The sequence below is a fragment of the Saccopteryx bilineata genome, chromosome 3, assembly GCF_036850765.1.
Source record: "Saccopteryx bilineata isolate mSacBil1 chromosome 3, mSacBil1_pri_phased_curated, whole genome shotgun sequence".
NCBI lineage: Eukaryota > Metazoa > Chordata > Mammalia > Chiroptera > Emballonuridae > Saccopteryx > Saccopteryx bilineata.
In genome coordinates, this window is record NC_089492.1 from 102,937,616 (window position 1) to 102,964,434 (window position 26,819).

Consider the following 26,819-nt stretch of genomic DNA (forward strand, 5'->3'; position numbering starts at 1 on the left):
AGTAAGAAGTTGGTAGTATTCATTAAGGAGAATAGAGATTTCTGCCCAAGAAGATATACAAACGGGTAACAAGCATGTAAAAAAAAAAAAGTTCAACATCGCTAATCTTTATGAACACCTGACTCTATGCAATACCTTGGGGTTTCTAGAGAGAACCTTGGTTCAGAAACTTGGAAAGGTATTTGGCACCCAAAATGGGATGGGATAAGAGCCAGGAGAGGATACAGGTAGAACGGCTGCAGGCTTTAGCCAAGAGTGGTCCTGTGGAGAAGGGGTCAATCCAGAAGGGAGGGGTAAAGACAGGCATTGAGGGACTAATGCTGTGATAAGCAGAAAGAGAGGGTGAGATGCTCTAGCTCGGGAGAGCGCTGGGTCCAAGGCACCATGGTAAGGACATGTAGGAGGACTGGGTGCAGAGAACAGACTGGTTGGATGGCAGCAAGCGGGCCTGCCGGAGTGGTGGGAGCGAGCAGTGTCCAGAAAGATGGGTGTAGTTCAGCCGCGGATGGTCTGAAATGTCAGACTGAGATTGGGGTATTAAGCAAAGGAGACCCATCAAAGCCTTCTAAGTAGGGCTGGAACTTAGGTTTGGCCAAATTCTAGCCCTGCTCAGGAGATTAGCAGAGGAGAGTCTGGTTATCAGCCAAATGCCAGGTGGAGACTGTGCATGGTTGAGGGCTTGGACAAGAACACAAGGACGGAGCACTGGGGTGGAAGGAGATGCGGTACTGAGCCAGCGGCAGGTCTGGCGCGTCACCGCTGCAGCTCACAAAGCCGAGCAGCTCAGCTCAGTGCCAGTGAGTAAGGGGACACGTACAATTTTACTCTAAGTACTCCACCCCCAGTGGCAAAGCAAGCTTGGGTCAGGGCAGGAGAAAGCTAATGCCTACAGAGGCCAGAAACCAGCAGGAGAAGAAACACTTCTCCCCAAATAATTTACACTGAGAATTCACACCTTTATTTCCCCTTTTCAAACACCTGTAGGAAGGTTGCTTGGAAGCAGTTAGGTTCTCCCCAAGAGCAATTTGCTTCAAAGTTGCATATCTCAAAGGTTTTCAACCATGGTTTCTCTCCAAAGATTCCATTCTTGTTTAAGGGGCCCAGGCCTCTGCCATCTTAAGAAATATTAACTTTGGGGTCATAAGATCTGATATTTTAGAGAAGTGAAAATCCCATTTTAAAAGAAAAATCCACCTATTTTCTTCATTTTATTATGGTAAAATATACATGGCATACATTTTTACAATTTTAACTGCTCAGTAGCGTTCAATGGCGTTCAGTACACTCACATTATTGTGCATCCACCACCATCATCCATCTTCAGAACTTTCTCATCTTCCCAAACTGAAACTCTGTACCCATGGGACACTAACTCCCCATTCCCCAGCCCCACCTTCATTCCACTGCGTGTCTCTATGAGTGTGACTATTCCAAGAACTTCATATAAATGGAACATTCAATATTTGTCCTTTGTGACTGGCTGATTTCACTTAGCATACTGTTTTCAAGGTTCATCCATGTTGTAACATGTGTGAGAATCTCTTTCCTCTATAAAGCTGAATAACATTTTCTTGAATGTACCTAGCACATTTTGTTCATCATCTATGAATATCTGGGTTGCTTTCATCTTTTGGCTGTTGTGAATAATGTTGCCAGAAACACGCCTGTACGAATATCTCTCTGAGTTCGTGCTTTCCACCCTTTTGGGTGTATATACCTAGAAACTGAACTTCTGGATCATACAGCAATTCTAATTTTTTAAAGAAACTGCCAAACCACTTTCTACAGCAGCTGTCCCCCTTTACAATCTCACAAGCAAGGCACAAGGGTTTCCATTTCTTCAATCCTTACCGATACTTGTTTTTTTCTGGGGTTTTTGATAATAGCCATCCTAATGGGCATGAAGTGGTACCTTATTGTGGTTTTGATTTGCATTTCCCTAGTGGTTAGTGATGCTGTGTCCTCCTTCACACGCTTATCACTCGTTTGCATATCTTTTTTGGCAGAAATGTCAATTCAGGCCCTTTGCCCATTTTTTAAAAATCTGATTGCTTGTTTTAGTTGTTGGTGGTGGTGAATTGTAGGAGTTCTTTAACTTTCTGTGGTTCTGAGCATTCACTTCCAGCTGCAAGCCAGGTAGCCATCCTGCAAACAGAGCCCTGCGGCGAGGGGTAGGGTGGGGTGGGGGGGAGTGCTCAAAGTGTGAACCATGCAACCAAATCGAATACAAAATCTGGAGTTTATTACAGGTAGTAAGGTTAAATATTATGTAGTCAAACTTTTATGTTATATATGTATATCTAGATGTATACATGTATATATACATATAAGATGTATGTACATATTCTGATTCACAGTGAAAAATATATTTGTTACTGTGATTTGTAGTATAAAACCTTTAAGAAGCACAGCCTTCAAGTTAATGGAATCTACCCTCCTCAGAAAGCAGCTCAGCAACCATTTATTGTTACTCAAGTAGATCCTTGGAAGGTCTCACTCAATCTACTTATCAAAGTATTCACCCTCCAAAACAGGCCTCTTCTAAGGGGGAGAGGTGGCCTAAGATTCTGGCTCCATGAGTACAAGCAGTTTATATGGCTGATGTTTACTGTGCTCAGTAAACACAGGATGTCATGGGATGGTAATTCCTCCAAGGCAGGACCCACTTCTCCCTCTTCATACCAGGGGACCTCTGAGGGTAGGAAACAAGCTGCCCCTGAAATTAAAAATCTCTCTCTTGGCCTCAGACGCCTCCTTAGGCAGCAGCTTGGGGTGCGGTGAGAAGTGCGAAGGACTCTTTCAGGTTTCAGTCCTGACGTCACTCAAAGCCTGGGCCACGTGCATAAAGGCTCAAAATCTGTCTGAATTCCATCGGGATAAAGACACAAAGCCTTGTCTGTAAAATAAGAAGGTTAATAAGGAATTCTGCCGCTCTGTCAATGGGGCGGTGAAAGCCAAATGAGGTAAGGAGTGAACAAGCTTTGTGCTGTGCTAGGTCAATGTCAGAGGCCATTCACAAAATACCCTCCGTCTCATCTTGCCCTTCCTAGAACCACAGCCCTCAAGCTGCCTGTGGGGAGGTAGGCCTAGGCCAGAGCCCCAGGAAGCTTCCAGAGGGTCTGAGGTCAGCAGGGAGCCCCAGGACACAAGCCCTGCTGAGAACTGGCTGGCCAAGCCTCCAGCCTGTGAGTTGTGGGCAGGAACAGCCCCAGTGGAGTACAGGTGCTCTGCTTGCTCAGAAACACAGTCTTCAGCTCAGGGGACAGAGATGCCAAACACTGCTTTTAGTAAAAGGTGAAAGACTTCTAGGACCTGAAGAGACACCAGCGTATGCAAACGCTGCTTTAATACTGACTTAATTCTCACTGTGATAGGTCCTGGCTGGCCTCACCTCTGCTAAGAGACACATCTCAATCCCTGACACAGGGAAGGGTCTGGTTTGTAAGGAGAGTGTATCCATCCAACTCTGCTCCTTACTATAGATGAGGACTTCTGTGATGATCTTATTGGGGAAAGTACTATTTCTGACTCATCTTAATATATACTTCCCACAGAGTCCAGCACACAGCATCACTTAATTATATACTGCTCACAAAAATTAGGGGATATTTCAAAATGCACTTTCAAGATTAAGGAACGTGCAGCTACTCTAGTACTTTCAGCCTTTTGTGTAGTGCATTTTCACCAATGAAATAAAAGTTGGTTTTGCATCTCATTTGCATAATTGAACAAGTTTGATTTGTCATTTGCTTTTCTGATGTTCTTGTATAATAAAAAAAATCAAATGCTTCTTTTTTTTATCACTTCATATTTATTTAGATATATTCCCTAATGTTTATGAGCAGTGTATTAGTTGGACCTATAGATGAATAGATGAGTGGTGAGGGAATAGTCTCCCCTGTGGGCAATCACAACATTAGGGATTTGCAGCCCTCTTTCAGAGGAAAAAGGGAGGTATGGAAAATGGGAAGAGTGCCCAGAGGGACACCTCCTCCTGTCCTGATCACATTCCTAGAACAGAGAGATCAATAAGAACTTTAAAAATGTAAGTTAATTTTTTTTTATTTTAGTGAGGAAAGAGAGAGAGAGAGAAGGGGGAAGGAATAGGAAGCATCAACTCCAATATGTGCCTTGACCAGGCAAGCCTGGAGTTTCAAACAAGCGACCTCAGCGTTCCAAGTCGACACTTTGTCACCAAATGTTCACTGTGCCATCCCAGGTCACGCTAAAAATGTAAGTTATTTAAATAATTTTCCTGGGTCCTCAAGTCTATTCTACTAGAAAGGTGGCTTAAAAACCCAAGAAGGCTCCCACAATCCTAACATATCCCCTTATCAGAGATGACACTCAACATAAATAACAAACAGTTAACCAACCAGAGCAGTCCTGCCTCAGTAGCAACAGGGTCCTAAAGGCCCCTGGCTCTGTCACGTATTAGCCCTTTATGTTGAATGAGGAGGTCAGAGCAGGCCTGGGAAAGGCCTGCAAGGACTGGGGCACCTGCAAGAGAGGGCTTCAAGGCAGGCAGCATTTACCAACCAACATGAAATCATTTTACTTATTTTATAACCTGTTCTACTATATCATTATACAGAGGTTGAAGGTTAGCTCTGTCCCTGTGGAATCTACTGGAAATTTTTACCTTTAACTAAAGGCCTTAGGAATGCACAGTTTAGGACACAGATATGGTATTTGTTGTTTTGTTTCATTTCCTTAAAGGAAGGGAGAGAGATGAGAAGCATCAATTTGTAGTTGTGGCAACTTAGTTGTTCACTGATTGCTTTCTCATATGTGCCTTGACTAGAGGGCTCCAGCTGAGCCAATGACCCCTTGCTCAGACCCAGTGACCTTGGGCTCACACATGTGACTTCTGGGCTCAAGTCAGCAACAATGGGGTCATGTCTATGATCCCATGCTCAAGCCAAAGACCCTGTGCTCAAGGTGGTGAACTCACTCTCAAGCTGGCAACTTCGGGATTTTGAACCTGGGTCCTCAGCACCCCAGGCTGATGCTCTATCCACTGTACCACTGCCAGGCACAGATATTTTTTTCTACAATATCTAATCTGCTATTAAAACCAGCCAGAGAATTTTTCCTTTCAGGTACTGTATTCTTCAATTCCAGAAGTTCGATTTAGTTCTTTTTTATATCTTCCATTCCCTTCCTCCCCATCTTCACATTTTTCTTTAAATCCTTATTTATATTTATAACACTGTTTCAAATCCTCACCTGCTAATTCCATTATCTCTTATTTCTGGGTTTGTTTCTACTAACTGTTTTTTCTCTTGATTACATTTTTCTACTTATTTGCATGTCTAGTAATTCTTGTCATTCTGAATGTTATATTATTGAATGTCTCTATTCTGTTGTTGTCCTTTAAAAAATGACAATTATTTTGCCTGGCAGTTATGGTAATAGTGAATGCACTTGTTCTTTATGAGTCTTGTTTATAAACTTTGTTGGGGGGGACATCTACAGCTACTTTTACTCTAGGGTTAATTTAGCCTTTCAACAAATGCATACCCCTTCTGGAATTTCTACCAAACCTTCTGGACAGTCTACAAGATCTCTCCCTATTGGCTGGCTGGAACGTAAACATCTCCCAACTCTGTGTGAGCCCTGGGAAGTAATCAGCTCACGTTCCCTGGCAGTTCTTTGCCTAGCATTGTGGAGTTTCACTCCATGCATGTACAATTTAGTATCAGCAGCAGACTCAAGAAGGTCATGCTGGAGGCTTTTTTTACTGCTATACTCCCTCCTCTCTGGTACTGCGTCTTGAAAAACCTCCTCACCTATCTCCTCAACTCAGATAGCCACTGTGGTCTGCTTCTGTTCCCCCCTTACTGTACTGCAACTCAGAAGGTACTTTCTGGAAAAAGTCAAGGTCAGAGTAAAGCTTGCCTCATTTGTCCTCTTCTTTCAGGAATCACAGTCCCATGCCATGTGCTGTCCAGTCTCTGAAAACAGTGGTTTCATATATTTTGTGCAATTTCCAAGTTACTTACATTAGGAAGGTATTATAGGTTGAATGTGTCTCCCCAAATTTGTATGTTAAAAACTAAAGCCCAAAGTGTTGATATTAGTAGATCGGCCCTTCCAGAGGTGATTAGGTCACCAGGGCAGAGCCTTCATGAATAGAATTAGTGCTCTTATAAAGAGGCTCAACAGAGTTGCCGAATGCCTTCTACCATGTGAGGACACACAAGAAGTCTGCAACTCATAGGAAGGCCCTCACCAAACCACGCTGGTACCCTGATCCCAGAATTCCAATCCCCAGAATTTTATGTGAAATATATTTCTGTTGTTTATAAGCTACCCAGTCTGTGGTATATTGTCACAACAGCTGGAATGGACTAAGACAGAAGGTAAATATTATACCCGTTACTTGGGTATGGCAGAAATGGGAACCTCTACATGAAGCACAATCAATATTATATACTGCTCACAAAAATTAGGGGATATTTTGTCACTTCATATTCATTTTGAAATATCCCCTAATTTTTGTGAGCATTATAGTTTCCAAATAAATACAAGCCAGTTCCCCTGCGCCACTAATCTAGCACTCTGTTCACCCTAGATGACTCACCATTCCCAAGAAGTTGTGTGCTGTTCCTTCTTGCCCTGGTTTGGGTCAGGCTTTCCCAGGCACTCTTATCTTACCCCTATTAGCTTCTTAAACCCCAGGCCAAAGACACTCTTCCGCAAATCCTTCCTTAGCTAGGTACTAACAGCCTCTCCTGCACTTCCAGAAGCCTGTTCTTTATCCTTTACCATTCCACTGATCACATTATATAGTAATTATCTATTTGCTCATCAGTTCCCTTTCCTCCTCCCCTCCAGCGATCATGGTTTTCCAGGTCTTTGTCTCCTGCCCGGGAATAGAGCCTGGCATCTAGTAAACCCCAATAAATGTTTGTTAAATGAAATACTGGATGAATCAATGAAGAGTAGGAACTACAGGAACAAGAGAAGGCTAAGTGGAGATTTCACTGTGCTCACACAGACCACTGTGTGTCTTTACAGTTACACTTGACACAACAGGAGAAAAGCAAGCAAGCACAGGGCCTATGGGATGCTTAGAAACAACGTTGCTTTCTGTCTCTCAAATCCCTAAAATTTGAGAACTGTGTTTGTTGTCATTACTGTTGTTTTTACCATTTGAGGCATTATCCTCTTCAGCCATAGGAAAGTGAGATTTCTGTTAAGATCTATTTAGTCCTTCAAGCTAACCCACCCATGGGCTGACCTGGGGTATCCAGCATAATTCCTCCCTCCACTTCACATACACACTAGTGGAATCAGCCGAGAGCTCTAAGTATTCCTGGCAGTCAGTTTTGGCTTTTCTATGGGCCAAAGGGATGAGGTCACCATTACCAATGAAGTCACCTCTGCATGATTCATCTGACATCAGCTCCCCACGTGAAATGCACTGACATTTTCAGAGCTTCTCCCAGACCATCCAGAACCTGGGGTGCCTGACATTTTTTAAGGTTGTAGAGCTGATCCTCCAGCACCTTGGATCCTTAGTAAATGTGTGTCCCAAAAGCACTGGTAAGCTGGAGTCCTGAACTGGGCAGGTCTCTGAGAAGCCTCCAGTTATGGGACAGACTTTGTCATACCTCATAAAGGTGTTCCCCATGTCTTCAGCAACTGCTTCTCCCCTTGTCCCAAAGCTGTTCTCAAGAGCTCTCAGGACACATTCCAAAGCACCCTGGAGTTCTCAAGGGAAAGATCTGATCTTATTCTTACAGCTTCCATTTATAGATAAGGAAGCTGAGGCCCAGAGAAGCAGGCCTCTAACTAGCATCTGAGCTGGGATCAAAGGCACTCTCCCGGTTGGTTGAGTACACTCCAGTAGTTTCTAACCTTTTCTAATGGAACTTTCTTTCAGAATACTAGTCCCAGCAAATGCTGCCTAAAGAAATGGTCCTATAGGCAAAGGGGAGCGAGTCCTTCTCTCTTCCCCTGTAAGAAGTGGCAGTAAGGGGCCCTGAACCAAGATCTGACTTCAAGACTGCCTTTCTTGTCATTCATACAAAGTATCTTCCAGATTCATTGTATAAGCTAAAGCAGTGGGCAATGCAAATGCCCACCCACCCTTAGAAACATTTGGAGGGCTCTGGTGAGATTTTTTTTTTTTAGGTGAGATTTTGAGTGTGATTTCACAAGGATCTACCAATAATCTAGGAAGTCCTCCTGGGAAAATGACAATCAGGTTTGGGGTTGAGAGTTGATGCCTCAGAAATGAGCCATAAGGACATAACAGTATTTCCCAAAGTGAAATGTTCTTGAACACTGGAATTAGCTGGAAGCCTTTGGGATAAGCACTTCAACTCTCCAAGTCTGTTCGCTTAATTACAACCTAAGGGAGTCTGAGGAAGATGGTCCAGTTGACCTCCGCGCTGCTTCTCAACACAGCATTTTCTAGTCCTGTGGCTCAATGAAAGGAAGTGGTTCAACCTCATGTCAGCAGAGGGTGGGGTGCCATGCCAGTGTGGAGTGTACCCACTCTCCTCCTCCCTCTCCCACAGTGTCTAACTTTCAAAGTAGCACTATTGGTCAGTAAATGGGACCTGGGCGGCCAGGTGTTTCCAGGCTTTGCCAGGCAGAGAGACGGAGGTTGCTGCCCTAGTGGCCAATGCTTAGAGCACCAGAGTGTATCACTTCTCAGGGATCACAACACCTTCAAGAGGCACTGGGGACTGCCAGGGGGCCTCTGAGAATGTCTCTTGCAGTGGGAACAAAGGAACATTTGTTGCCTTCACAGCTGGTGGTTTGTCCCTTTTCTGGATGGTTGTGGGGTGCTACAGTGATTCAAGATGCTGCAACTCCCTTAGTCACCAGTTTCATAGTAAATGATTCAAGCTTCTGCTGTGAAAGGCATGGGTGGTTGTGGCAAAGGGGCCCAAAAAATAAGCCAGAGGTTCCCACTTTCCAGCTTAAGGACCACTGCCACCACTCCATGAACCTTAAAGAAAATTTTTTATAACTCTCTTGGTCTTTCTCTCTTCCTGATTTCTCGTTCTGTTGTGCACTTAGAGGCCGATGGGATGGATCCTGCCTTCCGGGTGGAGTTTAAAATGTATGTATAATTTTGCATGCCTATTGCGTCATCATTGGAGTCGTCGTAGTCCCCCAAGAGGCCTCCTGGTCTTCTCCTAGCATTGGGGCCTTTGGACGCTTCCGGGCGCTTCGGGCACTTTCGCGAGGAGCCCTCGGCTCCTCCCTAGCGGTTCCCTCACGGCCCCCTCCCCCAGCCTTACCTTTCTCCCCTCCCTTCTCCTGGACTCCTCCTCCTCGCCCCCTCTCTGCTGCCCTGACAGGGAGTCAAGCTAGGGTGAGCCGGCAGCGCCGAGTGGCGGCCGCCGGCGGGTCGCAGGAGCCGGCCGGCGTGCGCGGGCGGGCGACCCGCACTCGGAGGAGGCGCCTGGTCTACACTCCTGCACTGCCGAGCCGGGAGTGGGCCCGGACCCGCGCGGGGCGGGGAGAGCCGCCTGGCCCCTCCCATCTCTGCCCTCCCCAAAGTTGCGGTCTCCCCCCCGGGCCGGACAGTCTTATGATCCAGCGGATCCTCCCGGGGAGGCCGGGCCGTGGCGAGCGCGCGGGTACCGAGCGGCGGGGGCAGCGGGCGGGCGCGGCGAACGGGGCCCGGGTGGGGATCCGGGCAGTGACCGAGGCGGCGGCAGCGCCCCCGGCCCGCCGCCCCCTCCCCTTGGGTGGGGGGAGCCGCTGCATGGGTCCGGAGGGACGGCCCTGCTGCGCGGAGCGGCGGCGGCGGCGGACCCCCCAGGCGGGCTGGGGTTGAGCCCGGTGCCGGGGCGGGGGTTCCCGGGGGACCATGCCCGGAGGCCGGCCGGCCGCAGCATGGCTAACGGGCCCGGCGCGCTGATGCTCAAGTGTGTGGTGGTCGGCGACGGGGCGGTGGGCAAGACGTGCCTACTCATGAGCTATGCCAACGACGCCTTCCCGGAGGAGTACGTGCCCACCGTCTTCGACCACTACGCAGGTAAGCCTCGGGACTGCTGACTAGGGGGCTGCGCCCCGGACCGGGAACTTTGGAGCAACTTTGGAGGAGCCCCCTCTCTGCCTCCCCTGAGCGCGCTCCCCACCCCTCCCCCGCCGCGCCAGCCGCTGGGCGGCCAGCCCCACCCCCAGGCTTGCCTTTGGCCATTCCCTTTGCGGGCAGATTGGACCCCTCTTCCTACCCCCACTCTCCCACCCCCATGCCCAGTGCCAGCTCCCCGCACTTCCCAACCCTTTTGGCGTCTTGGGCCGACCTCCTTGACCTTCCCACAAACGCCTCCCCTTCTGCCCCAAGCCCCCGGGATTACATTTGGGGCACCCGGCGGGAGAGACGCGGCTACCGGACCTGGGGGAGGGGAGTAGGCTGTAGCTTGGGGCCACATCGCACCCGGACCTCACGCCAGTTAATAGTGAGCTGAGCACAAAGGGGTGACGTCTCGCTGCGAGCGCCCTCAAGCATCCAGCTGGGTTGGGAGAAGAAGGTCCTGTTGGGGGAGCGAAATTGTCCCAGAGTCTATGTAATTGTGAGTTTTTCTCCCCGCCCCCACTTCTGCCCCTGCAGTAAGCGTCACCGTAGGGGGCAAGCAGTACCTCCTGGGACTCTATGACACGGCAGGACAGGTGAGTGTCTTAGCTCCTGGCCGACACCCCCTACCCTTTCCAGATTCCGGGTGCCTGCGAAGGGCCTTTGGTAACTGAGGTGTCTAAGGAGGGAGGGCGTGTCTGCGAGGGGCTGCTCTGGATCAAGTCTTTTCTTTTTTCAAGTCGGCAGATAAGAAGGAAAAAAACTCAACATCAACCCAGAGCAGCCCACACCATGTGAAGCTCTGGGCTGTGAAAGTTTTTGCCTGTGTGTGCCTTCTGTATGATGCCCGGTGTGTGGGTCCCCAACTCCTGTTGCAAAGTGGCAGCGGCCAATCGGGAAGCGCCCTTATTTTTGGTTGCAGATGACCAGGTCTCCCCCTCACATCCTCTGTCTGGTCTCTCATTGGTGAGTGGTCTGCCTGCCCGAGGAGCCTGATTGGTGGAAAATGGCATCATCTAATATGATGGGAAGGCATTTGGTACTGGTTATGTTTATTACAACATCACTGCACTCTGGGACTGGAGTCCCTGAAAACATAATTGGTGTTGTTACCAGGGGACTACAGGGAAAAAAGAAAAGAAAAAAACAACTATTCAGCCCCTCCCCCGAGGTAGGGAGGGGCAGGAAGGGTTAGGAGTTCAGTGTGAATCTTGGAAGTAGGGCTTTATTTATTTATTTTCTCTGGGAAGGCCAGGTGACTTTGGCTTTTTTTATGGGAGAGGTTATTGTGCACAAAGAAAATGCACACTTCTCCCAGCAGTCTCTGGCCATTATTTGCAAGTTAGAAGTGAACTAAAGGAGTAAGTTCACTTCTCTCTTCCTCTGTTACAGCTCCACCCTCTTCTCAGACCCACTTTTGCTCTGGGGCTAAGATGATTGTGTGAAGTTTTGCAAAATCCAGCCCTGTGATTAGATCATACAGACTTGGGTCCTTGAGGACACCTTGAGCAGCTGAGGGGTTTAGTGAGTGTCTTTGGGGGATGTCCAGCAATAGCTTCCTTATTTGTAAAAGGGACTTAGCACTGAGTCTCTGGCACATGTTAGGTAAGTGCTCAATAAAGGGGAGCTGTTCTTTATGGCTTTTCTTGTTTTAGATTTCAGAATTGTGGTACCAGGTTAGATTCTAAAAAATGTCTTATCAGGAGTGTAGTGTGCCTTGATGTGGCCTCTGGTTTCTAAACTGTTAAGTTAGAGGAGCACCTGAGGATTGAGAAGCTGTTGTAGTGGGAGGTGCCTGAGGCTGCCCCCTTTCTCCAAACTGACCCAAGTTAGTACAAAGAGTTCTTCTAGCCCCTTTTGGTTGCTTGCATTATAGTTGTAATTCCTTCTCACTATTAGAATGCATAGAAACTAACTTTTAAGTAACAGTTAACTTTTAAACAACAGGTTGAAATTACTGGTTGAAAGAAGACAGGTTTTAAAATATGGTCTCTATTTTTAACTTTGGTCACTACCTCTTTTTTTTTTCTCCTTTACTGTCACCATGACCAGTTTTTATCCATGAGTAGTATTCAGTAAGACAATGTATCAGAACTGTTCTATGCTCATTCAAACCCAACTAATATTTACTGAGTTTCTTCTGTAGATGAGGCATGGGATAACCACATGCAAATATTTTGTATTTTCTCCACAAAACAACCTTATGAGATAGAAGGTACTCCATCTTTGCAGATGAGGAAAAGGGCTCGGAGAGTCAGGGCTGCTGACAGATGGTCGCAGCTACTGTGACATAGTGCTGGGTTTAGGACATGGGTCTGTTTCTGCCCCACTTAGAAGTGGTTATGTACACAGGAAGCCATGGAAGGTGCTGAGATACCACCTGGGTTGATTGAATTGCTTGTGTGTCTGTAGACATGGTATTTGGAATCTTCACAGCTATTTTCTGAGTGGGGGCTATATGCCACCTCTACAGAGTAGAGAACCCAGATCCAAAGAGTCACCCAAAATTAGAGCCTACTCACAAAACCAGGACTTCCCTTATGTCATCATAATTGCTGTTTCCCATGGAGATTCTAAAATATATACCAGGTGAGATTAACCTCTTAATGAGATTCAAATACTACTGTTTTTGGCCAGTGGTGAGACCCCTCTTCTGTTGGCCAAGATATGTATTAAACCCCTTTGGTATTTCTCCCAGTGTCTGAGACTTTTGTTTTTGGATCAAAGTTAGTGATAATTCATCTTTCAGCATTTAAAGGTTTATTATTAATAAGCAATCTTAATAAAGTAATGATCAGTAAGATTAAATGGTGAGTGCCTACTGTATACCTAGCATTGTGCTAAATACCTGGGAGGTCAAAAGAGTATATTTAAGATAAGTATCTGCCATGGCTGATGACAACATTGGTGAAAGTATTTGGATCAGATGCTTGTTCATGCATGTTATGTGGGCGATTTCTGTGTTGTATTTGGTCATTATGACCCATGCCTCTGAATAGGTATCTGATTAATCTTACAATAACAATAATGATAAACACATGCACACAAGAACACACACACACACACACAAGAATTTTTAGGCCTGATGGGTGACCAGTGGGCTTTGTAACCCAATAGGCTTGGGCTCAGATCTTTCCCATGCTCTACTAGTCATATGATTCTAAGTTATTTTCTTTCTTTGTGATCTAGTAAAAAATGTGGATAATTAGACTAGACCGAAGTGTATTTGAGCCAACTTATATTGTTTAATTTATGTAAAAGCATAGACACTGTCCTTCTTTTACTCATAGTAGATGTACAACGTGTTACAATAAATTATTGTACTCTACCCTGAGCAGTTTTGTGGGCAGAAGGGATCACAGGTGGACGAGAACAGTGTATTATGCTGGAGTTGATCTTAGTTCCACTAGGGATTCCAGATTCTGTACTGTTCTCAGCAGCGATGTGGAGCTGGCTGTGCACTTTATACATAATCCCCACGCCCCATGGACATGGTGGAGTACTCCCTGCTCCAAGCGCCCTGTTGTGTCATATGACAGTTTCCTTTCTGAATCAGCCTGCATCCTCAGTGATGTAAAAGAAATTCTTAGAAAAACTAAGAACTCAATGTAAAATTTGAAAAACAAGTGGGGTGTGTAGGTTTCAGCTGTTTCTACTTTGGGAGGCAAGATGGGATGAGGAGGAAGCTCGCAGCACTGGAGAGCAGTTCCTTTCTCCAGAAAGTTCCCTCATGCACATGGGCACTCACTGTATTTGCACAACAGTACCTGCCTCTGGTTGGCACTTCTAGTCTACATGCTTATTCTTCTTGGTCTCTGACCCCAGTTAAATTCAAAGCCATAGGCAAACATTTGCCCAATTTGCATGTTAGGGAGCTCAAGAGATGACTGTATAGGCCTACCTCGTTTCATTGTGTTTTGCTTTATTGCGCTTCACAGATATTTTGGGGGGTTTTTTACAAATGGAAGGCAGGAGCCTCCACTAGCAAAAAGATTACAGCTTGCTCTGTTGCAGTGGTCTGGATCAGAAGCTGCAGTATTTCTGAGGTATGACTTTAGAAGGTGACCTGCTGCCTTCCAGAGCAGGCTGCTTCCCCTCTTGACCTCTCTCGTACCGCTGCTGTTGGGAGAGAGCGCGAGGAAGAGGAAGAAATATGAATGTGAGTGTGTTGGGCGGTGTTAGTCTCCCTCACATGCTCTGCCTGGGGACATCCCTCCACATCCCCAACACCACTCACTAGCATTACTGCCAAAGGGAAGCCCCCTTGGCTGGCCAAGCCCCTGGGTGGTCCAGGAGCAGCTGACATTTTAACTGCCAAGCATTTTGGAGTGGAAGTTGAGGGCAGCGCCTTCCTCCTCACTGGGGCCTTGTGCAGGGGTCTGGCTTCCGGCCTGGGCCTCTGTGGAGCTTCTCCTTTCTTGTACAGCTTTCAGAACTTCAGCGTAGGCTCTGCAGCAGCCCCGCTGTTGCTCAGGGAGGGCCTGGCGAGGCGAGACTTTCCTTCCTGCCTCTGCACTGTTTGGAAGCACATGGGAAGTGGGAAGAGCTCTCGCTCTCTGTGCAGAGGAGTGGTGGGGAGCTGCCTGCCAAGCTGCTCTGGAGCTGCTGGCTCTGGACTGATCTCTTAATCCTTGGCAGGAAGGCAGAACTTGATACCCTGAACAGAGAGGACTGACGCCCCGTTTATCCCAGGTCCCGGAATACCCACACTCAGGAAGGAGTGTTGGGGGTGAGTTTGGGTTCCCTAGAGTTCCAGATTTAGCCACAGTGTGTGGAAGTCCATATGTGTGCTTTTGGATGTGCTGCTGCTGTGTCTGTTAACTTAAACACACTCAAGTTCAAGGACGCATACATGAGAGCTATAAATACCCTTAACTCAGGTGTTCTTTGGGGTTGCTTTTTTAGTGACAAGCAAGATCTCTTTCTCACTTGACATTGCCCAGCAGCTGTGGCTGCCCTGCAAGCCCTCTGGGCACCGAGGGAAGCACTTCCCCTCCATAGGGGAATCTCCAGGGGAGGCAGCCTCTGAAGGCAGCCTCAGAATTCCCCACCATGCCCCGCCTTCTATATTTCGTGGGGCAGCACCCAAGGGCCCTGTATAATGGGGAGGGGGAAGGAGGAGGGCTGGGCGAGCTCCTCCCACCTTCAGGCAGCACTCCTTACAATACCTTCCCAGGTAGACTTTTCCCAGATGGGGAAATTGAGAGTGAGTGGGCTTATGACAAACAAAGATGTGATTAGGAAAAAAAGTTTTCTTTGAAGGGGACCTGCAGGGAACATCGCTAGGGCTGAGTAAGTGCCTGCTCACATCACTCAGGCCCCAAGTCCCTGAAGCCCTACTTTACATCCGTGAGGGGGGCGCAGGGAGCAGAGTTTAGGAGGAGCCGCAGAGTTCCTTCCAGACGGCAGCTGCAACAGGTGAGATGCTGGCGCTAAACATCCTGGTTTCCCTTAGTAACCTACTGTAGATTTGTCATCTGTGCATTTCACTAACCTTTTCAGAAGCTATTTATATCTCCAGCCTGCACCACATCATATGGAATGCTGGCTCCCCGCTCTGTGTTGGGAAGGTGGATGGCCTTAGTTGGCTCCAGAACGTTAGCCATGACTGAGTGACCTGTGTTCCTTCTCTTAGGACTCCAATGTGAGTTTGGGAAGTGCCAGGTCAGACAGGCAGGCAGGGACCTCGGGGTGAGGACAGCCCCCATCAGTTCTGATAGGTTTCTCTTTGTGCCTTACCCCTTCCTGACCCTCTGATCCATCTGGCTTCTCCACTTCTGTCGTGATTCTCTTGAGGTCTGGTGACAGCAGGTGTATCAGGGTGTTACAGGTGTGCTGCTGGGGGTGGGGTAGTTTGCAGCCCCAAGAAAGCTGAGCCTGTGTTGCCATTCATTATCTGTGTCTGCAGGGTATGAAAAAGGTAGGAAGCGTGGCTTTAAAGCTCATGGGTCAGAGGCCCAGTGAAGAGCTGGGTTTTTGTGGTTTTGTTGTGGAATTTTGGGTTTCAGGAGAGAGACCTAAGGGTATTAAAACGAAACAAAATAAAGCGGCTCTCCAGAGGGGTATCAGTTTCTGGCAACGACACATGTATTGGCAGCAGCAGGTCCTGTCAAGAGGCCTCAGATATAGAATAGCAATACTGCAAGGAGGAGGCAAGAGAAGCAATTACAAACAAAACCAAGGACCACATGTCTTTTTTATTTTTTTGAGAGAGAAAGCAAGAGAGAGAGATGAGAAGCATCAGCTCGTAGTTGCATCACTTCAGTTGTTCACTGATTGCTTCTAGTATGTGCCTTGACCAGGGGCTCAAGCTGAGCCAGTGACCTTTGGGTCCAAACCAGTGACCTTTGGGCTCAAGCCAGCGACCATGGGGTCATGTCAATGATTCCACGCCCAAACTGGTGACCCCGTGCTCAAGTTGGTGAGCCTGCACTCAAGTTGGCGACCTCGGGGTTTCGAACCTGAAGCCTCAGCATCCCAGGTTCGTGTTCTGTCCACTGCGCCACCACTGGTTAGGCCACACATCTTTTTTAAAAACTAAAATTTCTGTGCTTCCATTGAATTTCATTTCGCTCAGAGGGACTTGGCTTTGCCCTAATTTGGCATGCTAGGTCCAGGGAGCAGCTCTCCTTGACCTCAGCAGCTTGTTCTTCCTCTTTTAGTTTCAGACAGACAGCTGCTTTGCATGAAGAAGCAAAGGGACACACAGCCAGGGAGGCAGCATGGGGCAGCAGGATGGTCATGCCTGGGTCATCAGAGCTCCCCCAGGAGAGATCTAGGTCCACTGCCTGCCAGCACCTCCCGCGCCAGTTCTGGCTCTTTTTAGCTGCACGAGGACAGACCACTGTGTCTTGAGTTTTTCTCCACCACATTTTCAGCATTTAGCCCAGAGCCTGGTGCGTGGAAGGCATACATCAACTATTTCTTAGATTGAGTTCTCATTTGGCTGTCAAGTCATTTTTTGCTAAAAAGTGAACCAAAGACTAAGGTTAGAGCTGTTAGAGAATAGCTTCAGGCGTAACCCTTTTCTTGGGAAAAAGCTTTGTCAATCCAGTAGAAGTCTCCAAGGTTAAAAGAAGTGATGGAATGGAGGTATGCAGCAGGCCACAAGGCCTGGCTCTCAGGTCTTCGTGTCTTGCCTGAGACCTCACCCGCAGGTTTCCTGAGAAGGAGGCAGCTTGGCAGTGCAAGTGTGGGTTTTAGATTCTCCAGACCAACTTTGAATCCCAGCTCCTCCTCTTTGTAGCTGTGAGACAGACCATCAGCCAGCCAGCTCACCTCTGTGAGCCCCTCTCCGCTTCCTGTAAACTGGAGATAATGTCTACGGTGCAGGATTACTGTGAAGCTTAGAGAGGAGGTGCGGTTCCCCCATATGGCCTGGTGCTCAGCCTGTGGTTACTGAGAATGATGGTGCAGTCCAGCTTGGGGGCTTTGCAGCAGTTCAGATGGTGTTGATTCAGCACCTGCTCTTGGTTCGACCTTCTGTGGGAGAAGTGGGTGGGGATCAGATCACAGAAAGGTCCATCTGTGCAACTGGAAAACCTCACTATGTGAAACTGAGCACTGTTCAGTCCCAACTAGGAATAGTGGCAGGGGTGAGCTTTTTGGAAGATCTAGGCATTCAGGAAGAGCGGGGAGGTGGTAAGAGTATCCTGGTTACCTCTGTGGGCCCCACAGTGGACTGCCAGAGCCTACTTCCCAGCAAGGAGCTTGACCTCTCAAAACTTCAGTTTTCTAATCTGTGTAATGGGGATTATAATAGTACCTCCTTGTAGATTCATTGGATCAAATCAGAGCTTCTCAGCTTCCATATAATGGATTTTCTCAGGCTCAAGGCAGCTAGCTGACTGGGGCCTGGGACAGACAGCCCTGGATCAGACTGTCCTTTCCATTGTGAGCAATCCAACCTCAGTCACGTAACCCATGGCCCCTCCCTCCCACCTGCTGTGTGCTCAACCGGTATTCTTTTCTCTGTATCCTGAAGTAAAAACTTGGGAAACATTGCAGTAAACGAGGTCATGCAGGCAGAGGGTCACGGGGGCTCACATTCTGGTTGGAGGTATAGGCATGAGGTGTCCCAAATGTGTCTTTTTATGAACCTCGGATCTCTGCTATCAGTATCAACATATAGAATAGGGTTTATAACTAAATTAGGGAGTTTCCCATCCAGTAACTGACAATTTAGTAATTAGGAGATATTAATTTGGTGCTGTGTTCCTTGCTGATTTTAATAGAAGGAACAAAAAGTGGCGGAAGGGGCCTTTATTGTTGCTGTTTTGTTTCAAGTGACTGGTAGGAATAGTGAACCAGCCCTTCCTGGGCTCGGGTTAAAAATGGGACGGTAGGGGCTGCTGCTAAAATGGCTTCAAAAAAACTGCCCCCTACCTGGGAAGGGAAGGGTCTTTTGTTAGTTTTTTCATTAACCTCTACTCTTGCTTATACAGGACATGCCCGGGTGGCCGCATTGCTGGTGGGGCTATGGGAGAAGCCCAGGCCATCCGTGTGCAGGTGTGGCCTTTCCCCTGGAAGGAGGAAGGGGGCTCGGGGGAAGGGGGCTCTGCCACGTTGACAGTAGCTGTCTCTCCTCAGGCCCGGGCAGCAGGGCTCCCTCCCTGCTCCAGGGCTCTCACCTCTGCTCTGCCTGCTGGCCTTGACTTGACGTTAGCTTGCTGTTTGGGTGCTGCAGAGCGAGGCAGCTTTGGCCTGCAAATGACAGGTGTCTTTTCTGTGCCAAGCAGCTGCCCCAAGCCTTTCTTTTCTCTGAGAGTTTCTGTAGGTGAAAACAGCCATTTCAAATCTGTTTTGTCTCTCTTCCATTTGAATATGCACTGCATATACCCAAAACTTTTTCTGTCACCTGCTACTCATTTTGTTTGCCTTCCTGGGCTCTTCCTATTAGCACCACCTCTGCGTGAACTGCATCCTGCCTGGGCTGGCTGTCAGGACTAGATGAAAACATTCATGCAGTCAGTCAGCAAACATTCCCCAAGCACCAAATGTGAGCTGAAACCTGTGCCAGTGGCCAGGCTTACAAGACAGGCCAGACACAGGCCCTGTCCCCAGGAGCTCACAGTTCACTAAAGGAGCCAACAGTGAGTCACGAAAGGGGAGCAGGTACCTGTTCACTGGGGACACAGAGGGGGTCAGGTTCTGTCCTTCCAAGGTAATTAACGGTTCCTAGAGCTAAGCTGACCAAGGGGTTCTCCAGGTCAATTTTTGATGAAGAAAGTTGCTCAGATTGGATTCTTAAATGCTCAATATGTTTAAGAAGGGTTCCAGTTACTGGTTCTCATGTGTGCACGTCAAACCAACATGTATCCAGTGAACTTGTTACAAATCCAAATTCTTAGTCTCAACCCCAGACCTGAATGGGAAACTTTGGAAAGTCTCTTACAATGAGCCCTCCCGGTGATTCCGGTGCAGGTGGCAATGCAGAGCCACAGAGGGAGTTAAGGGATATTTGTGTACTTACTACCTCCTCTTAGTGAGCCACTGTCCCTCCCCCCTCCTCCAACACAAATACTCCCCCTTTCCCAGGCACCCTCACTGACCCTGGAGTGCATAATTTTGTCACTGTTAACCCCTGCACCACCAAACGCACCTCCTTTCTAGATTTTTTCACGTGGTCGTGACTTCCCCGGATTTGTTGCAGTGAATTGAGGCAAGCACTGCTGCTGTCTTCCTGGCTCTCCTCATGGAGGTGGAGCCAAGGCACTCTCAGGGAAAAACAGAAGCAGAACTTTCTAAGCCTCCCTTGGCTCCATTGGTGTCCTGTCTGGCCGAGGGCTGTGCACACAGCAGGCTCCATGGGCATTTTTTGATGAGCCATTTTCTCTTCTGTGCATTAAGCGGCCAGACAGATTGGGGCCCGGGCCATGCCTGTTCACCATGGCGGAGGTCAGCACTCGGGGTGGCGACAGGCCTGCCCCTGAGGAAGATGCCATTGTGGTTTGTGCTAAATTAGTTCCAAAGCAACAGATGAACGATGAAGTCTTTTTGTGTTAAAACTCCCCAGGCAGATCACCAGGAAATGTTGGAGGAAGGACCGTTACTGAGACACCCATCTTGGCAGTAATTCCTTCTGAGGCTAACCCAGGCTTTCTGTGTGAGTGTCCTCCTACTCCATTTCTACACAGACACACACACCAGACAGACATGCACATGCGTGCGCGCGCGCGCACACACACACACACACACACACCTTAAAATTCTTTCTTCCTTCCATCTTCTTTCTTTCCTTTTCTGTCCTTCTGTCTGTCTGTCTGTCTGTCTCACTTTTTCTCTCTCTTTCCCAAACTCGTCCAGTGTAGAAAAGCCAGCTCTTTCAAATGGCATAATAGTTGGGATTACAAATGGGTTGGCTCAGAACATGCTCCCTCTGAGAGCCACTGCTGAGAAAGAACATTTAATTCAGATTGTCCAGTTCAATTAAAATTCCATTTACCCCAGCTTAATTTTCTCAGGGCTGTCCTCCCCAGCAGGCCGGTTTGGAGCTCACATTTACTGCCTTAAGGAGTTTCTCCCGGGCTCCTTGGCCTTGGTGGGGTGGGGCTGGGCTTAGACTGGCAGGAGGTAGCTTCTGGTCTTCAGTTGCAGAAAGTGAGAAGGTCCTTTCGAGGCTGAGACATCCGTGCCCTCCTCCTCAGGGACTCCTGCCTTCTGGAGGCTGAACCCTTCTTTCAGTTTCATCTGAGCAAAGTATCTGTTGGCTATAGTCTAGCATTTGGTATGATTCACGTGTAAATCTTTACTCAGCACCCAGATGGTAATGTGGCAGATAGCACTTAGCACAGGGTTTACAGGGGATGGAGGGGCAAAAGAAACCAGGTATGTTTTGGATTTAGGGGAATCTGTCAGAAACATTAATGGAAAGAACCTTTCCCATGACTTGATGTCACCTCCATGCTGGCTTTCTTATCAGCTCACTTTGAAGGGAATTCTGATCTGTCTGGACATTACTGAAGGCCTTTAAAAATCAGGGTATAGGTGGTCATTTTAATGCATTGCTAGTTTAAGCACAGTAAAACACATTTCTTAACTCATGGAGTCTATTAGTAGAAAGGCTGCCGGATCTATATGGGCATAATATTGGCTGGAGTGTGTATTGTTCTCCAGCAAGTCTGGGCCTTTAGGAACCCTGGATGTTTGATGTGAGCTATCCCTTCAGGGTATCCTGTGGCCCTCTGTTGTGAGCAACGGAAAGAAGGTGAAGAGAATGGGCTGACCTGATCAGCTCTGTCTGGACAGGAGGGAAGCCACAAGCCACATGCTGCCCTGGGGGGTCCCTGACACCCACTTCCTGACCTGCCAGCGTATAGAAACAGGCACATCTAGGCAGGCTGGTGTGATGAAGAAAGTGATTACTCAGAATTCCTGGTGGATCAGACTGCTTGCAGGGGTCCCCAAACTTTTTACACAGGGGGCCAGTTCACTGTCCCTCAGACCGTTGGAGGGCCGCCACATACAGTGCTCCTCTCACTGACCACCAATGAAACAGGTGCCCCTTCCGGAAGTGCGATGGGGGCCAGATAAATGACCTCAGGGGGCCGCATGCGGCCCGTGGGCCGTAGTTTGGGGATGCCTGGAATATATAAGTTTATTCCAATTTCTTTCTTTAAAAATGAGATGCAGCTCACATTCAGTAGACTTTATATACTTACAAAGTTACACTACCATCAGCACTATTTAATTCCGGAACAGTTTCATCACCCCCTGTACCCTATTAGCAGTCACTCCCTATTCTCCCTTCCCCCCAGCGCCTAGCAACCACTAATCTACTTGTTGCCCCTTGGGTTTGCCTATTCTGGACATTTCATATAAATGGAATCATGCGATAAGTGACCTTTTATGTCTGGCTTCGTTCACTTAGCATAATGTTTTCACGGTTCACTGTGTTGTAGAATGTATCATACTTCATTTCTTTTTATGGCTGAATAATCCTTGTTTTTCCTTTTTATTCTCTTTTTTTCTGTCTTCATTACATGGGCATTTTGCCCTGGGCTCTGGGAACCATTTTTGAGGTTGTGAGGCAGAGGGTGAGGTACTGCTGGTCATGCATGTCTGGTGCCGTTTTCACCCAGCCTCAGGTAGGGGTGGGGGTGGTCTCCCCTCTCCCCTTCCAGTGTTCTGTTCATAGCCTCCCCCATCTCTGTCTCCATCCTTATATCTTTATTTGTCAAATACACGAGTAGCTGTTAAACACAGGCGAGTAGAGTGAGGAATGTGAAGATTCATCACATAGGGTTCTTCCCCTGTAGGAATTTAGAGTCTGGTGGGAGGGGAAGATATATATATACACAGATGATCAGAATGCAAGTAGACAATGGGATGTGCTGTGAGAAGGTGAAAATGGTCAAGTGTGAGGAGAGTTGTGAAGGTGTTCTGCTGCCTGGCTGCTTGCCCAGAGCCTCACAGACAGGCAGGGTCTCCGCGGGGCTATCTGGATTCAGAAACGGACTTTATTGAGGCATTCACCAGTGTTTTGGTCTGCAAGTCTGATCCGTGTTGATTCATAAGAGATCTAGATATAAATGAGCGTGTCAAAGGATTAATTTACCATGTGGTCTTGGTGGAGAAATGGATACAAGACATAAACCAATAATTCACCAAAAAAAAGGAAAGCAAATAACCAGTGAACACTTGCTATGCAAAGATATGCAAATAAAAAATATATTTTTTACCTATCACATTGGATAAGATGGGACAACAATGTTAGCCAGGAGTCAGGGAAGTGAATGCTCTGGGCACCATTGTTGGGAGTAAAAACAGGCACAACAATTTAGAGGTTCTTTTAGTGTTCTGAGACTCAGTTTCAATGTGTGTGGGAGTATTCTCTGCCCATACAACAAGCAAACATCAGCAGGGTTGTCCAAGGATTCAACTCAATTCTGACACTGTATTCTGAGACAGCATCAGATTCCACAGGTTAGGGGTTCAGTCCCTCTCCACCTCTCCCACTTCAGACAGCAGTCTCATGTCCAGGTTGTTGACCTGTGCTTCTGACCAGCCAGTTACAGATTGTAGGTTTCTAGGACCCGCTTCAACTCAGAATGCCAGTTGCAAGTCCAGATTGTTATCTGTACTTCTGACCAACTGGCTATCAATCAGGTTCCCATGATTCCCTCCTTAGGGAGTTCAGTTAATTTGCTAGAGTAGCTCACAGAACTCAGAGAAACGTGTTTCTTACTAGATCATGGGTTTCGTAAAGGGACTATCAGCCAGACATAGAGCTGCATAGTGCAAGGTGTGTGGGAAGGGACATAGAGCTTTTCTGTTCTCTATGAGCATGCCACTCGCCATGCTCCTCCATGAGTTCTCCAACTCTGATGTCTGAACCGTGTCCTTTTGGGGTTTTATGGAGGCTTCATTGCATAGGCACGATTGAGTAAATCATTGGCCATTGGTAATTGATGCAACTTCAGCCCTTCTTCTTTCTCTCTCCCTGGAAGGGGTGGGGAGGAGTTGGGAATTCCAAGTTCCAACCCTCTAATCACACGGTTGGGTCTCCTGGAACTGGCCCCATCCTTAGGTGGGGTCCAAAAGTCACCTCCTTAACATAACAAGAGACGCCTTTATTCTGTCCTCACTTAGGAAATTCCAAGGGTTTTAGGAGTTCTGTGCCAGAAAGGGGGATCCAAACCAAATATATAGTTCTTATAAATCACAATATCACAGAGGTTAATTTAGCAAAAACCCTTAAATTTCCAATGATCTGTTTCTTTTGATTTACACCAAAACATTCAGAGCACCGAAATATTTACATAAAATGATATTCTTCACAGCAATATTTATAATAGTGATGAATTATAAACACATTAATGAATAGTAAAAAGGAATTTGTTAAATGATGGCATGATGTGTATTAGCATAATCATAGCCATTAAAAACTGCTTTCAACAAATATTTAAAGATATATGAAAAGGCTAACGATGTGAGTATGAAAAAAAGCAGGAATCAAAACTATATATGGCATGATTACAACTATGAAGAATTTGCATAAGTATAATGTACAAGGAAAGAATTGGAACAAAATTGTCAAAATGTTAGAGTGGTTAGCTCTAGGTAGTGATATTTAATATTTTTAATAATTTACTTCTTTATACGTTATTTTGTTTTCCTCCAATTAAAAAAATCATTTTTATTAAGGTTATACATGCAAATGGCTTAGTCAACAATTTTGTAAGATCCTATTATGGAGAAACAAATATCCCTCTCCACTTCCCCTATAGTAGTGCCATTTCCCACTCCCCTGAGGCAACCACTTTCAATTCTTAGCTGTTTATTTTGGTAAAAAAATATTCTCTGTTGACACCATGCATGATGAGGCATTAGTTCTCTTGCACACATACTTTCCACTTCTTATCCACCCTTTCTCAGTAACTATATTATAATTTGATCACTGGTCAGCGGTTATATATATATTTTTTCCTTTGCTGCTATTTGCTTTTTAAACCAATGTATCTTTTCCATGCACCTGACAGAGTTATTCTGAGTTTCTTGAGGGCGTCCCTCCTGAGACAGATCTGCTCCGATGGGGGCTGGTTGCCTCCAGCCTGCCCCACAACTGTCATCCTGGGATTTCCCTTCTTCATTATTGGGTTTCCCTTTCCCTCATAATAGATCCCTATTTTGACATTTTTTTGGTTGTCTTGGTTTATTCTCTCATTCTGGTGGAGCATATATTTTATTAACTTCCTGAGAAAAGTTGCATTGTAGGCAAAGCATTTTGATACCTGCTATATTTGAAAAGGTCTATATTTCCTTCATATCTGATTGATAGTTTGAAAATAGATTGGAAGTCTTTTTTTTTTTTTAAACTTGGAAGAAAAAAGTCTCCATTGCCTTCTAGCTTCAATTTATGCTATTCCAGGTCTGATGCCATTCTGATCCATGATTCATTGTCAAGAACATGGAGCCCTGGCTGGTTGGCTCAGTGGTAGAGCGTCGGCCTGGCGTGCAGGAGTCCCGGGTTCAATTCCCAGCCAGGGCACACAGAAGAAGAGCCCATCTGCTTCTCCACCCCTCCCCTTCTCCTTCCTCTCTCTCTCTTCCCCTCCCGCAGCCAAGGCTCCATTGGAGCAAAGTTGGCCCAGGTGCTGAGGATGGCTCCATGGCCTCTGCCTCAGGTGCTAGAATGGCTCTGGTTGCAACAGAGCGATGCCCCGGATGGGCAGAGCATCGCCCCCTGGTGGGCATGCCGGGTGGATCCCGGTCAGGCGCATGCGGGAGTCTGTCTGACTGCCTCCCCATTTCCAACTTCAGAAAAATACAAAAAAAACCCCAAAAAAACAAAAAAAGGACTGGATTTCATTTCTGGAAACTTCTAGGATCTGCCATTTTACCCTCCAGAAATTTTACAATCAGTGACTTTGGGGTAGCTTGCTGACTATTGTGGGCCCTTTAAATCTTGAAACTCACGTCCTTCAGTTCTGAGGAATTTTCTTGGTTTATTTCTTTGATTTCTTCACTTCCAGTTAATCTGTTCTGTTACACTAGAACTCACAGTATTTAGATGTTGCAATTCTTGGGATGATCCTCTAATTTCCTTTTATAGGATGCAGCAAAAGTAGGTTTACAGTTTGTTCATATGGAGAATAGTATAATAATTAATAAATAATAACACAAGAATAAGTTCTGTTTCTCATACTCAAAACTGTAAACATACTTTTATCTCACTCTGTATTTGATCTGTATCTTTTTGCTCTATATTTTGGAGAGTTCCTTAATTTTATAATCTACCCCTTCTATTTTTTTTTAAGTATTCCATTTTTTAATATTCAAGAAACTTTTCCTGTTCTGTATTGTACTTTTTGGTTTGGCTTGCTCTAATTTCTCTAAAAATACTAATTATAGTTGTGGGGTGGTTTTTTTTGTTGTTGTTTTAGTGAGAGAGAGAGACAGTTAAGAAGGGAGAGAGACGAGAAGCATCCACTTTTCATTGTGGCATCTTAGTTGTTTGTTAATTGCTTTCTCACATGTGCCTTGACCAGAGGGCTCCAGCAGAGCAAGTGACCCCTTACTCAAGCCAGCGACCTTTGGGCTCAAGCCAGCGACCATGGGTCATGTCTATGATCCTACACCCAAGCTAGCAATCCTACACTCAAGCTGGTGAGCCAGTGCCCAAGCAGGTGACCTTGGGGCCCCAAACCTGGGTCCTCAGCATCCTAGGCCATTGCTCTATTCACTGCGCCACCGGCTGGTCAGGCTTAATGATAGTTTTCTGAAGCTTTGTTTCCCTGTGTAGTCTCTCATTTTGATCTCTGTTTCATGGCAGTTCTTCAAGTGTCTACTCATGGGGAGCCTGGTGTATGTGTGGGGCTGGCTGACTCTGGCCTTGACTGTAGGTGGGGGTGGGGGTTTCTCACCCTCAGCACCTTTGATATTTTGGGCTGGATAAGCCTTTGTTGTAGGGGCTGTCCTGTGCATTGTAGGATGTTTAGCAGCATCCCTGGCCTCTTCCCAGTAGAGGCCCCACTCCCATAATGACAATCGAAAGTATCTCCAGACATTGCCAAATGTTCCCGTGGGGCAACATCACTCCTGTCACTTCCTCAATTAAGAACCACTGCTGTCGGGTGATCTGTCTGGGCCTTTCATTGGGGAAGCTGTAATGTCAGACTTTGGTCTTTCCTCCTGGGCTGGTATATTCCCCAGAAAAGAATCTTCCACCCTTCTGCCTGAGGGTTTCCTGCTGGGCTGCCAGTGTTCTGGGAGGTGAGTGGAGGTAGCAGGGGAGGGGTCTCAGTTTTCAGTGTGGACCCTAGCCTTGTAT

The 26,819-nt window shown here is 46.9% G+C and overlaps 1 protein-coding gene across 2 annotated transcripts in view; it reads left to right on the forward strand.

Moving 5' to 3' along the window:
* Positions 1–9,388: 9,388 nt before the first annotated feature.
* Positions 9,389–26,819, forward strand: part of RHOQ (ras homolog family member Q) — a 41,937-nt gene continuing 24,506 nt past the window's right edge. The window contains exons 1-3 of one of the 2 annotated variants that reach the window (XM_066267049.1): positions 9,925–10,006; positions 10,586–10,644; positions 10,789–11,014. In XM_066267049.1, coding sequence (XP_066123146.1) covers positions 10,889–11,014 — 126 coding nt within the window. In that variant the 5' untranslated portion in view covers positions 9,925–10,006; positions 10,586–10,644; positions 10,789–10,888. Of the gene's footprint in view, positions 10,007–10,585; positions 10,645–10,788; positions 11,015–26,819 lie in introns of both variants that reach the window. The other variant, XM_066267051.1, reaches the window with a different exon arrangement.